The 13,730-nt window shown below is 52.7% G+C and overlaps 1 protein-coding gene across 1 annotated transcript in view; it reads left to right on the top strand.

Moving 5' to 3' along the window:
* The first annotated feature begins 309 nt into the window (after nt 1-309).
* The window catches only part of LOC109565720 (mal, T cell differentiation protein like), a 33,035-nt gene continuing 19,614 nt past the window's right edge, over nt 310-13,730 (top strand). Inside the window, exons 1-2 of the mRNA XM_019969626.2 lie at nt 310-439; nt 1,071-1,268. Coding sequence (XP_019825185.1) covers nt 1,164-1,268 — 105 coding nt within the window. The 5' untranslated portion in view covers nt 310-439; nt 1,071-1,163. The remainder of the gene's footprint in view (nt 440-1,070; nt 1,269-13,730) is intronic.

Here is a 13,730-nt window from a genome sequence, read left to right on the forward strand (position 1 = left end):
CAGTGGGAAGGAACCCCCCACCCCAACCCGGAGCATCCCCATCGGACTCTGGGGTGCTAGGCCACTCTCCAGGGTGGCCGAGAGGAAGGCAGGCAAAGGGCCCACATCTCCAGGCCCTGTCTTTAGCGGGAAAGGAGCCTCTTGGCTGCTGGGTCACAGCCCTGGAGGCAGGCAGGCAGGCAGGAGACAGGAAGGATCTGACCTGGCTCCAAGCCCGGCTCCCAGGCACCAGCCCAGTGAGGGGGCCAGGGCAGGGAGGGGAGGAGGGCTCTGGTGCCCACTGGGGTAGATTCATCCCAGAGACAGAGACCTCCATCTGCTGGGTGAGAACACTAGGAGAGACTGACGGTGACAAAGAGTGCAGACAGAGAAGGAAGTGTCGCATTGCCAGGGCCGGGCAGGAGCCCGACCGGCGTGGGGTCCTCAAGGATGAGCAGCGGTAAGCAGAGCAAGCTGTGACCTTGACTTGACAGGGCAGAATCTGGGTCTCCTTGCTTGGAAAAGAAGCAAAGCAGCCACGAGTCGGGCTGTAGCTCCCAGAGGTGTCTGAAGTTTTCGTGGTTCCTAGGAGGTCCTCAGGGCTTCCCTGGTGGCTCAGACAATAAAGAATCTGCCTACAATTCGGGAGACCTGGTTCGATCCCTGGGTTGGGAAGATCTCCTGGAGGAGGGCATGGTAACCCACTGCAGTATACTTGCCTGGGAAATTCCATGGACAGAGGAGCCTGGCGGGCTAGATCCGTGGGGTCGCAGAGTCGGACACGACTGAGCACAGCGCACAGTAGTCCCTCAGTAAACAGTCCTTGTCACAGGGGCAGCTCATTCCTGTCCTGGGCACCAGGTGGAAGCAGCTACTGCAGCTGGCCTCCCCTGGAATAGCATGCCTGGGATTCAGAACTTCCTTGGAGGAAAAAGTCTAGGAAGAGGCTCCTGCTCGCCTTCCTGAGCGGCTCTGCCACAGCTGGTGGAAGGCCTGTCTGATACACAAACTGCATTTCACTGAGGATTCTCTTGGCCGAAGCCAGTGGAAGGACCTGCTTGGCTGGAACTTTTTTTTTTTTTCCCTTCCAGGCGACGTCTGATGGGTGTGTCGGGCAGGAGGTGATATTTGAAGGGCTGCGGGCACGGGCTGCCAAGCCAGGGCGCCAGGCAGAGGGTGAGAGCATGGCCTCCCGGGACCCGCCCGCCACCAGCCATGCTCCCCCTGACGTGCCCTCCGGGGTCTCACTGTTTCTCACCATCCCCTACGCCTTCTTCTTGCCCGAGCTGGTGAGTGCGGCCACGGGGGCCACTGCACAGAGTGTGGCCGGGTGAGGGGTGGGAGGGAGCAAGGAGGGGCTGGCCTGGAGCTGGAAGCAGGCCCCTGGGGAAGGAGCACTGGATCCAGAGCTGCCGTGGCCTCTGGTCTCCTGTGGAGCTCAGGGCCCGGGGTTCCCTAGTCCCTCCCAGAGCGCCTCTGGGCTTCTGCAGAGTGAGTGGGTCTCCTCCTCCCAAAACGAAACCAGCTGGGGTAGTGGGCAGGCCACCTGGTGATCGGAGGCCTGGAGGAATCGCTAAAGCGTCCTGGATCCTCAAGAGGATGTTAGGAATGGACTTCTATTTTGTGGTCTCTTTCCTCCAACTACCTGCCTTCTGTACTTTCTTAAAGTTCAAATCAGGGAGGCGCACTCTGTCTTTCCTGCTGAGAGTAACCCTTCCAGTATTTTCCTAATTGACCCTGAACTTTGACTTGCGTGGACTCCCCAGGGGAGGTTGCTTATGACAACATGGGCCATAAAACAGTGAGACACTTGGGTGCTGTCTGCGACCTCTCACTGCCTTCCTTTCCTTCACTGTCTTTATGGCTGAATTGGCCCCACGCCTGCCGAGTGCAGAGGGGACATCAGAACCTGAGTCCACTCTGAGCCGGTTGTCACCACGTCCTTTTCACTGACGGGGACGCGAGCCTGGTGAGCGACTTAGGGCAGAGTTTATTTCAGTCTTTGAACACCTTCTGAAATATCTAGCTTGTGGCAGGTATTTTCTTTCTTTCTTTTTTTAAAGTTTATTTAAGAATAATTGCTTTACAGTATTGTGTTGGTTTCTACCAAACATCAACACGAATCAGTCACAGGTTTACCCATGTCCCTTCTCACGTGAACATCCTTCCCACCTGCCTCCGCATCCTACCCGTAGGTTGTTACTGATTTGAGCTCCCATTGGCTGTCTACTTTACATGTGGTAATGTATGTTGCCATGTTACTCTCTCCATACCTCTGTGGTGCTGCTCTGAGTTGGCAGCACTGGCCTCAGACAGGGAGGAAAAGACAAAGCGTGGTTCCAGCGTCCAACTGGGCGGGAAGGTCCTCTCATCCTGTCGTCTGCCCAGAAGGCCAGCCTGATTGAGCACCTTTTGACATAAACTGGCTAAAGGATGCCCATTGGTGGCAATAAGAAAGGGAAGCCAGGCGGGGTGGGTCCGGCGTTTGGGTGGCTCCAGCTGAAACCCCAGCCAAGAATAGGTTTCTGCCAGGCCTGGCTGTACAAGGGAGGGCGTCCCACCAGACTAATGCATCTTTGTGCTCCCGAGAGTTCTCTGGACCAGGTGTGCCCCTCGCCTTGGAACAACCACAAGAATGGCTGGGGTGGGGCTGGACTCCCCCACTTATTTGGAGCATGTGTTCCATGTCAGCCGCACCAGCCACTGGTGACAGGACCACTACCCTGCAGGTTCCCCATCTGCCCAGGAAGGCCCCTGAGCGCTTCCACGATACAGTCAGCCGATGCGTGGGGGGGTGGCCACTGCTGGGCCGGGTACAAGCAAGAAGAGGCCGCTCAACCTTGTCAAGGCAGGGAGGAGCCCCGGCCTATCCCCTGGGAGGCAACTTTGCAGTTAGACCTCAAAGGACAGGCTGAATCTCCAGGTTGGGGGGCAGGAGGGGGAAGGGCCTGGACTCCAGGAGAGGCCAGCTGGCAGAAGGCTGGAGGGTTGGGATTTCCAGAGTAAGGAATGCAGGGCCATCTGGTCAGTCACCCCCAGGATACTGGGCTCCTCAGATGGAATTTCTGGGGAGAGAAAAGTGCATGATTGTGCTGGGCTCTAGGGCTTTAGGTATCTCATGGGGTGGGGGACTGTCACTTAGCATTTCATTCATTTATTTTTCTTTTGAAATAATTTTAGATTTGTAGCAACGCTGGCAATAATTGTCCGAGTGCTCCCAGGTACTCCCTACTCAGCTTCCCTTCAGGACCACGCCTTACACAGTACAACTGTCAAAATCAGGGAATTAGCATCGATATTAGACTATCAATTGTTCAGATTGTCCTGAACTCCCCACAGATGTCTTCCTCCTGACCCAGGATCCAGCTCAGAATTCCGAGTGGCATTTGGTGGCCATAATTCCTTCATCTACTCTTTTTTTTTTTTAATTAAGTAGATTTAATTTTAACTTGATTTTCTGATTACATTTCATTTAAAAAAAAAAAACTTTTTATTTTGTACTGGGGTATAGCCATATACAAGCTATAAGGGACTCAGCCTTACGCGTACATGTATCCATTCTCCCCCAAGCCCCCTTGCCACCCAGGCTGCCATATAACGCTGAGCAGAGCTGCGTGTGCTAAAGAATAGGTCCTTGTGGTTGTTGTTTTTAACATAGCCATGTGTACATGACCATTTCAGTACTTTTTTTTTTAAGATTTTTTTTTTTGATGTGGAGCATTTTTAAAGTCTTTATTGAATTTGTTACAATGTTGCTTCTGTTCTATGTTTTGGCTTTTTGGCCACGAGTCATGTGGAATCAACCTCCCTGGGATTGAACCTGCACCCCCTGCATTGGAAGGTGAAGTCTTAACCACTGGACCACCAGGAGAGTCCGTCATCTACTTTAATCTGGGCCAATTCCCACCATCTTTGTCTTGAGTATTTTGAAGAATACTGATCAATTATTGTGTACCATCTCGCTCCATTCAGCCTTGTCTGATGTTTCCTCATCACAAATTTAGTTTTAATTCTCAAGGAATCCTTATTCATTATTGAACACTTAGAAGATTACAGAAAGAAATATAATCCATATATATGCATGTATGCAGGCGTGCTCAGTCATGTCTGACTCTTTGTGACCCCAGGGACTGTAGCTGACCAGACTCTTCTATGGAATTCTCCAGGCAAGAATACTGGAATGGGTTGCTATGCCCTCCTCCAGGGGATCTTCCCAACCCAGGGATTGAACCCACGTTTCCCACATTGCTCGTTGGATACTTTACCATCCGAGCTACCAGGGAAGTCCAAGAATACTGGAGTGGGTACCCTCCTTCAGGGGATCTTCCTGAACCAGGGTCTCCTGCATTGCAGGCAGATTCTTTACCAGCTGAGCTACCACGGAAGCCCATTTATACACATATGTGTGTGTTCAATGGATTTATTCTGTACATGCTCTTTTGCATCTGCTTGCTCCTTAAATGAGTGCTTCTAGAATCCCAGGGGCGGGGGAGCCTGGTGAGCTGCCGTCTATGGGGTCGCACAGAGTTGGACATGACTGAAGCGACTTAGCAGCAGCAGCAGCAGCATGGAACGTAAGACCAAGCCTGCATCCTATCTGGGGCATGGATGGAGAGGTAAACAGGAGAGGGGAGAATTCCAGTTGGTGATTGATGCTGTTCTGTTTTGTTTGGGTCATGCCAAGCAGCTCGCAGTATCTTAGTTCCCCGACCAGGGATCGAACCTGAGCCCCCCTGTAGTGGAAGCTTGGAATCTTAACCACTGGATGGTCAGGGAAGTCCTTGGTGGTTGATTCTGATCGCCATGAGCAGATGTGCTGGGCTAGAGAGGAGAGAGCAGGGCCAGCCTCGCAGAAGTTCCTCTGTCCTGGGCCTCCTGAGTATGCTGACCACTTCTACCCACAGAGCTGACCCCTGAGCCCCAGGCCCTGGGGTCCCAGATTCTCAGTCTGTGGACCTAAGGCATCACAGACAGGCATGTGCTTTTCTAAGGCAGAGAGCAGATTTTTCCAGAGAGTGGATTCTAAAACTGGGAGCTTAGGACAGCGAAAAGGGGCAGAGAAGGCAAAATTCGTGACGTGGACTCGCAGGTGGTCCATAATGGGGTGGCCAGAGTGTACACTTGTGGTGACCGCAGGCGTACTTCCATCCAGCCACTGTTCCGCAAGACAGCGAGGGCCTTCCCATGGAGCAAGGGGCCAAAACCTCCAGGCGTGCAGAATTCAACAAGGGGCCTTGAGTCCTCGCACCACCTCTGTTGCCAAGAATCTCGGGCTCTTTTGTATCAGTGATGGCGACAGACTGGGACAGCATGGACGCGGGGGGTCTGCATGTTCCCGGCTAGCTCTGCTCCCCGAAGACTGCTCTTACAGATCTTTGCCCAGATAACTTTATTTTAGAGTCTTTCACACTAAAATGCACATTTTAAAACTTCTGTCATGATTATAGATTAATAGGCAGATGCAAAGACATTTCAGAGAGGTCTCCCACACAGTAGTCACAGCTTTCATAATAACTCTCTACTATTTAATACAATATCGACCAGGTAACTAATGTTCGTAGGCTATGTCTATATTCCATGCCATTTTCTCACATGTGTAGATTGATGTAATCACTACCATCAAGACACAGAACCATTCCATCACCGTGAAGACCTCCCTCCTGCTTCTGTTTTAAATTTTGTTGGCCACGCTGGGTGGCATGCAGGATCTTAGTTGCCTGCCCGGGGATTGAACCCGTGCCCCCTGAAGTGGAAGCGTGGAGTCTTAACCACTGGGCCAACAGGGAAACCCTTGCTTCCGTATTACGGTCACCCTACCTTTTCCTCTCTCACCACCCTTCCTCACCCTTGGAAACCACTAATTCCGTCTTTGTAATTTTCTTATTTCAAGAAAGTCACAGAAGCGAATAGCATCATACAGTACCTGGTCTTTAACGATTAGCTTCTTCCACTCACCATAATGTCTGCATGAATGCTTCAGTTGCCCAGTTGTGTCCAGCCCTTTGTGACCCCATAGACAGCAGCCCACCAGGCTCCCCCTTCCCTGGGATTCTCCAGGCAAGAACACTGGAGTGGGTTGCCATTTCCTTCTCCAGTGCATGAAAGTGAAAAGTGAAAGTGAAGCTGCTCAGTCGTGTTTGACTCTTCATGACCCCATGGACTGCAGCCCACCAGGCTCCTCTGTCCATGGGATTTTCCAGGCAAGAGTACCGGAGTGGGGTGCCATTGCCTTCTCCGTAATGCCTCTGAGGTCCATCCAAATCAGGTGCATTTCAGTAGTGTGTCCCTTTTCATCGCTGTGTAATATTCCACAGTGTGGCTTTACCACAGTTTGTTTAACCACTGATACAGTAAGAAACATTTTGGTCTTTTGCGATTTTTAGCTATTCTGATAAAGCTCCTGTGAGCGTTCACATATAGGCTTTTGGGTGGATGTAATTTTCACTTTTCTGGGTAAATGCCAGAGTGAGTATGATTTCTGTAAGTGTCTGCTTCATTTTTTATTAAGAAATGGACAATCTGTTTTCCAGAGTGGCTGGACCATTTTACATTTCCACAGGCAACGGATGAGCCTTTAGAGAGTTTAATGTTTAAGTTTGCATTTTGTTTGGTTTACAGTTGAATTCAGATTTCTCATCTGAAAACAGTATTAATTTCAAAACCTAAGTTCCAAGCTTGAGGAGGCTTTGAATCCGTGCATTTTAAGGTGAGAGCAGACGTTGTTTATTTCCTCTCTCCATCTCTCTGTTAGCATGGGAGTCTTCTGGTGCCAGCGCTGGGTGGGCAGGGGACCAGGTGACTCACAGTCTCGCTGCCTGGCTCTTAAGAGCAAACACTGTGCGGGTGTCCGGCCTGGGGCAGGGAGCACGTGGCCCCCTGAGGCCCTGGCTGCTCTAAGCTGGCTCATCGGCTTTTTTTTAACAAGATGAAAGCGTGAACAGCGACTACAACTGAGGGAGAGTTTTAGGAAGTCGTTCAACCTTTTCAGTAGTTCACTTATTAATGAGATACTTGACTAATTATGAAGAAACAGCTGAGAAGGTTTCTAGAGTCAGCTGATTAAAAGGAAAGATGAACACTCTGTTCGGTGTTCAATGTTTTCAGCTTTTTAACTTGCCTGCACAACGGTCAGAAGGAAATATTCTGACACCCCCACCCCCTCTCCCAACCCACACTCCCCCACCCGCTCCCCCAGAAGCTCGTTCCAGAACCTTCCAGCTGGGAAGCTCACATTGCTTCCCACATCCCCAGTTTCACCTGCAGTTCAGCCGGTTTCTTTTTCTGCTCTGTCTGTATGTAAATGGGCTTCCCTGGTGGCTCACTCAGTGGTCGAGAATCCACCTGCCATGCAGGAGATGCGGTTGGATCCCTGGGTTGGGAAGAACCCTGGAGGAGGAAATGGCAACCCACTCCAGTATTCTTGCTTGGGAAATCCCAAGGACAGAGGAGCCTGGAGGGCTACAGTTCGTGGGGTCACAAAGAGCTGGACACGACAGAGCACACACGTAAGGCAAGGCTGTATGTGAAAGCGCTGTTTGGGAACTTTCTGGACCCTGGAGCCATCTGTCAACTGCGTGGGGCAGAGAGAGAGGGAGGCAGGGCTCCGCTCAGGCCTGGCTCAGGACAAGCAGGTTCCTTCCTCTTTGTTGCAAAACTTCTTTAGAAGCTGAGTTTTCCAAAAGGAAAAGTCGTACCTCTTGCTCCCTTCTGCCCCGCTTTCAATTCTCTATGCTTCTGGGAAGCAGCAAAGCAAACTCAGTTTGCCCCAGCTTTTCTTCATCGTCGGGGCATCTGTCCTTCCCTTCATTCCATGCCTGGTCCCTGGCCTCGCCCCCTCTGACCTCGCCCAGCCCCTGCAGGACCAGGGGACCAAAGGCCTCCATGGCCAGGGTACCACTGAGAAGCAACGAAATGATGCCCATGGAGGCCCTGGGAAGCTGCAGCAGGAAGAGAGAACAGGGAGGGAAAAGTGTGAGGCTGGGGGAGAGCAAGGCTCCCGAGAAGGACGGCAGAGGAGCAGAGCAGGAGCAGAGAGGGGCCGTGTAAGAAGGACCCAGATTCCAACCTCCCCAGGACCTGGGCCCTCTTTGGCTTCCTGGCCCCAAGCCCAGCCCTTACCCTCGGAGGCTCCTGATGTGCTCAGGTTCAGTCACACAGAGTCAGTTGAGAGGGATAAGCCTGGCTCTGTTGCCCAGTGGCTGTGGGACCGTGGGCAGGTGACTGAACCACTCTGAGCCTCAACGGCAGGGCAGCATCAGCAAAGATCTCCTCAGACAACTCTGGGTTTGCAGTAAGGACTTTCCTGGGAGCATCCACACAAGAAATGTGAGCCCACACCACATTATTGTTGGTGGTATGTTTAAACCTCTTACTAAAAAGCGCGGGTCTTTGGGATTCCCTGGTGGTCCAGTGGCTAAGACTCCTCACTTCCAGTGTAGGGGGCCCAGGTTCAATCTCCAGTCAGGGAACTAGATCCCACAAGCCACAGCTAAGAGTTTGTATGCCACAGCTAAAGACCTGGCACAGCTAAATAAATAAATACAGTTTTATAGAAAGTGTGAGTCTCTCATGAACGAATTTCAGCTGCAAACCAAGAAATATTTACTGAGGTGTTACTATTATTCTAGACCCATGCTTTGCTCTCAGGGGGTTACAAGAATAAAAAGGCAATAATAAAAAGGATATGGTAAGTCATGGATCCTGTCTTAAAGGGGTGATGCATGAACATTAAAGAGCACCCTGAGACATGGAAAAAGTAAGGGTGCACAGCCTCAATTGTTAAAGGCTCCTGGAGTTTAGAGACGCTGTCAGGACAAGCTTGCTCAGGGTGAGAATTTGGTTTCTTTCCAGGGTTTGGATTAAGGGATTAGATATTCACTTGTTCAGACCAGGGCTTCCCAGGACTCAGAGGAGTGTATACACTCAGACTGTAAGGAAGTGTATACAAACCTGTACACTCAGACTGCAGGGAAAGAGGAAGACAATCCCACTTAAATCCCATGTATTCACTCAACAAATATTCATTGAGCCCCTACCCCATGGCAACCACAGGACTGTGAAGAAGCAGAAGATAGACATGGCCCCCGCCTTGGGGAGTTTGATGCCTGACGGGGGCAGATAGAGACTAGGTGGGAAGGACAGCAAGTGGTGCCCGTCATGTTTGGGAGAGAACGGAATGCCCAGGAAGATCTGCCCACAGATAGGATGCAGCACAGGGGATTGTTTGCACCACTAATGCAAGGCTGAAAGGGCAGAGAGAAGAAGCTGAAGCCCCAGACGCTGATGAGCACACAAAACGACTGCCACGCACCCAGGAGTCCCATGAGAGGGGGCCCCGCCCAGCGGGCTGTGGGCCTTGTGGGGAGAGGGTGTGCTGAGGCCACTGGTCTCCCCAGAGCAGAGGCACAGGGACCTTAAGGTTGGAGATCATCGCTTAAGGTTGGAGACCCAAGGAGTGATAGCGACAGGAACCCACTCAAGTCCTCCCAGTGCCAGAACCTTGCAAGAATCCAGGTTCCAGACTTGCCTGATGGTCAGTGGCTGACTCCATGCTCCCAGTGCAGGGGGCCCAGGTTCGATCCCTGGTCAGGGAGTTAGATCCCAATTGCCGCAACTAAGGACCGAGTCAAATTGTGTGCGTGCATGCTCAGTCGTGACCGACTCTTCGTGGCCCCATGGACTGTAAGTTGCCAGGCTCCTCTGTCCGTGGGATTTCCCGGGCAACAGTACTGGTGCAGGTTGCCACTTCCTACTCCAGGGGATCTTCCTGACCCAGGGATTGAACCAGCCTCTCTTTCATCTCCTGCATTGGCCAGCAGATCCTTTACCCCTGTGCCACCTGGGAAGCCCCTAGCTATGACCTGGTGCAGGTAAATAAATAAATATTTTTTTAAAAAACTGAGAAAGAATCCAGCTTTGGAGGGAGCTGGGAGCTGTGGCTGGCAGAGTCCCGCCCGCTTGGCAGAGCAGACCACAGCAGGATAGGTTTGAGCTGAGGGACCCTCGGAACTAACAGCCCACATTGTCAGTTTTGCACACTCCCCTCCTTCAAGAATTCAGCTTGTTCTTCCTCCAAGAATTCGGCTGAACCACATGCAACCTTCCCTGAGCTGGTGGCCTCTCTCAGTTCAGACAAGACAGGCCACCAAGTCTTGCTGCTGGAAGGCCAGTCCCCAGAAGAATTCCTCTCACAGCAGGTGCCCTGAAGGAAACAGCCGGGTGCCCTGACCGTGGAGCCCCAGATAAGAAGTCTCAGTGATAAGCAGGCCCCACCTGCAGCCAGCGCCCTACCAGGGGTGCTTTGCCTGGAGAACTTTCCCCGGGGCTAGGAGAGGTTTCTAGAGTGTTGTCCGGACTGGCAGGGGCAGGGAGTAGACCAGAGTGGGCGGGATAGAAGAGCCCCACGCAGGTTCCCTGGCCTTGACTGCTCTCACCAGCCCTTCCCTGCTTCCTCCCCTACTGTGAGCCAACCGTCCCCTCAGCTGCCTACCTAGTCAGATGTTCTCTGTCTTGGCCAGCTCTGCTGCAGCAGACCACAGGCCCACGGCTCCTCAGGTGCCCAGCTCTGTCACTCCTGCCACAGGATGGACCCAGAGTGCAGCCCAGGGTGGGGTCTCCATGGATTCCCCCCAGCCCGGGGGGTCCAGATAACACAGGTGTGGGGCTCCAGAGTCCTCTGATCTATTTCAAAGAGGTGGCACACACCCCCTCCCCCAGCCCCTTCCCTTGGAGGGATTCTCTGCCCCTACTTGCCCTTCTGACTCTCTCTCTCTGCCCACATGACGCTGGGTGGGAGGAATGGTGTGTTTATTTGAACATCCTCCCCGCTTTTTAAAAATTTATTTGGCTGCACTGGGTCTTAGTTGCAGCATGTTGGATCTAGTTCCCTGACCGGGGAGCAGACCCAGGTGCCCTGCATTGGAAGCTCAGAGTCTTAGCCACTGGACCACCAAGAAATTCCCTGAACACTGTCCTCTTTGACAGCATGTTCCTGGCTAGTCCTTCCTGTGTGTGAGGGTATGGGTGAGGATAAAACAGATGGGTGTTTGTTCCCACTTGGTCCCAGCTCCTGGCAGAAATGGGCAGGAGACTCAGGTTCCACCCTTGGGTCAGGAAGATCCCCTGGAGGAGGAAATGGCAACCCACTCCAGTATTCTTGCCTGGGAAAGCCCACTGACAGAGGAGCCTGGTGGGCTACAGTCCATGGGGTCGCAAGAGTCAGACATGACTTAGGGACTAAACAACAGCAACCTGGCAGAAATGCCCGTCTGTGTCTGGGCCAGCCAGTGGCCCAGAGGCGTCAGGGGCGGCCAGCTGGGTGGGCATCAGGCCCGCAAAGGCGAGCCTGAGCTGCCAGTGAGCAGAGAGTCCAGCAGGCTACCTCCTGCCTCCTGCTCAAGGCGATCAACAGCACACGCTGGGCACCTGTGCGCCATGCCAGGCTCCCTGCCCCACACCAAGGACTCGAAGACCACAGGGCAGAGTCCTCCATCCAGGACCTAGGAAGGAGTAAACAAGAGCAGCTTCCTGGAGGAGGTGACATTTCCAGGATCTGGTCTTAGACTAGCAGGGAAGGAGCAAGCTGGGCAGGAGTCCCAGGGACTAGAGTGCATGGTGACATCCTTGGGTCCTCGGTGCCCAACTGAGGGCAGGAACACGGCACTGGTCACAAGATGTCTGCTGTTCCTGTGGGAAGGAGGAGGTGGGGACCTCCCCTGAGCCCAGGGGCTCATCGGGGGACCTTCTGGGGACAATAGGAAGGGTCACAAGGTTAATAAGCATAGTGGAGCCAAGAAGGGAGGTGGTGGGGCTGGGGAATGGGGAAGTCTGTCTGTGAGGCCACTGTGGGGAGCAGGATGCATTTATACTGCTTCTTTACATCTTTCCTATACTTTCTAACTTTTCTAAGGTACACAAGCTTTTTTAAAAATGTGGGGGAGAATGTGTTCCCCAAAATGCTTAGTTTTTTTTGTTTTTTTGAGACTGGAAGGAAAAGCCCTTTAGACTTTGGAGGAATAAGAATGTTTTTATTATCCTAGTTTATGTCACATTGTAAATCTGTGCTGTTGAGTCAATGAGAAGTTGGGCCAGTGGGAAGGGGGGTGGGGGGGTCTGAATGGGTGGGTGCGGTCCTAGGGGAGGAAGCCATGGAGGGAGGGGAGGAAAGCAGAGGAGGCCGGGCCACTGACTCACCAGCCCCTCCCGACGGCATCCTGCCCCTCCCGGGCTCACACCCCAGGGCAGGCACCGATTTCCCTGGCGCAGGGCCAGCCCAGGCCTGAGAGCCCTTGAGGGTACCAGGAGCTCCTAATATGGCTTGTTCTGCAGGGGGTGGGTGGACGGAGCTTTGGCCCGCACCATTGTTTCTGGAGTGGACCGGATAAGACAGGGGTCCTCGTGGTATTCAAGGGGCCTGGGCAGGCAATTTCCTGTTACCCTTAAAGCCACAGAGAGAAAATTCTCACTGCAAGAGTCAGTACGCAGTGACTGGTCTTTGGAAGGATCCTGGGTTGAATTATGGCGCCTAGAGCTTCCTCATAAAGCCAGTGGTTTGGGAGTCCCGGCTTGCAGCCCAGGCCTGCCACATGCCCCCTGCTCATGGGTACTTGGGGGAAGTAGCTTGATCTCTCAGAACCAGCTTCCTCCCCCATCAAAGGAGGTGGCATGCCAGCCCAAAGAGCTTCACAGGCTGCAGAGATGGTGGTAATCAGAACCCACATGGGCGCTGGGGTTCCTGCGCCGCCCACAGGGAGGGCCGCAGCTAGGTGAGGACTTCAGGGGTGCCTGCCCCAACCCCTGGGAGGGCCTGAAAGAGGCTGGGCCCCTACCCCCCAGCTGTGCAGGCCCTGGTGCCTTTATGCCAAGTTCCATCACCGCAGACGGAAGACATTCCAGGAACTCCTCTGAGTGTCTGACAGCCCCTCATCCCTTCTCGCTTCCTCTCAGAGGCTCAGCTTCCCGCAGACCTCAGCGTGATCCCCCAGGACCAGGGCTGAGGCTCCTGCTGCCGTAGCCACCGCAGCTGGGAGCTGACGCCGGGGAGGGCACGGGGGGCTGTGGGGGGCAGGGCACCCGCACCAGCCTGGACTGAGGCTCTCAGACAGAAAGAGGAAGACTGGAGCTAGGGGTCCACTCCTGGCTGTGATGCACGGAAAAAATGTGTTTCCGTGGCAACTTTGTGTGTGTGTGTGTGTCTGTGTGTGACTAATTAAAACAGAAGATTCAGGAAACAGTATTTCCCTTTCCTATGAACAATGCACTGTATTTTCTTCAGTGGTCTACTTACCTGTTTTTTCAAAACAAACTACTTTTTATTGAAGTAAGGTTGATTTACTATGTTGTGTTAGCCTCAGATGTAGAGCAAAGTGATTCATATATATTCTTTCAGATTCTTTTCCATTATGTTTTTTTTTTAGATGGATTTACTCATTTATCTTTGGCTGAGCAGGGTGTTCGGTGCTCTGGTGGGCTTTCTCTGGTTGCAGCGAGCGGTGGCTCCTCTTGCTGTAGGACATAGGCTCTTAGCGAGAGGGCTTCAGTAGCTGTGAGCACTGGCTCAGCTGCTCAAGGCACGTGGGATCTTCCTGGACAAGGGATTGAATCCATGTCCTCTGTATTGAGTAGCCACTAGACCACCAGGGAAGTCCCCCTCCGTCATAGGTTTTCACAAGATACTGAATATGGTTTTTCCCTGTGCTATACAGTAGGTATATCTTGTTGTTTATCTTTTTCATATATAGTGCTGTGTATCT

Source organism: Bos indicus, chromosome 11, assembly GCF_029378745.1.
Source record: "Bos indicus isolate NIAB-ARS_2022 breed Sahiwal x Tharparkar chromosome 11, NIAB-ARS_B.indTharparkar_mat_pri_1.0, whole genome shotgun sequence".
Taxonomy (NCBI): domain Eukaryota; kingdom Metazoa; phylum Chordata; class Mammalia; order Artiodactyla; family Bovidae; genus Bos; species Bos indicus.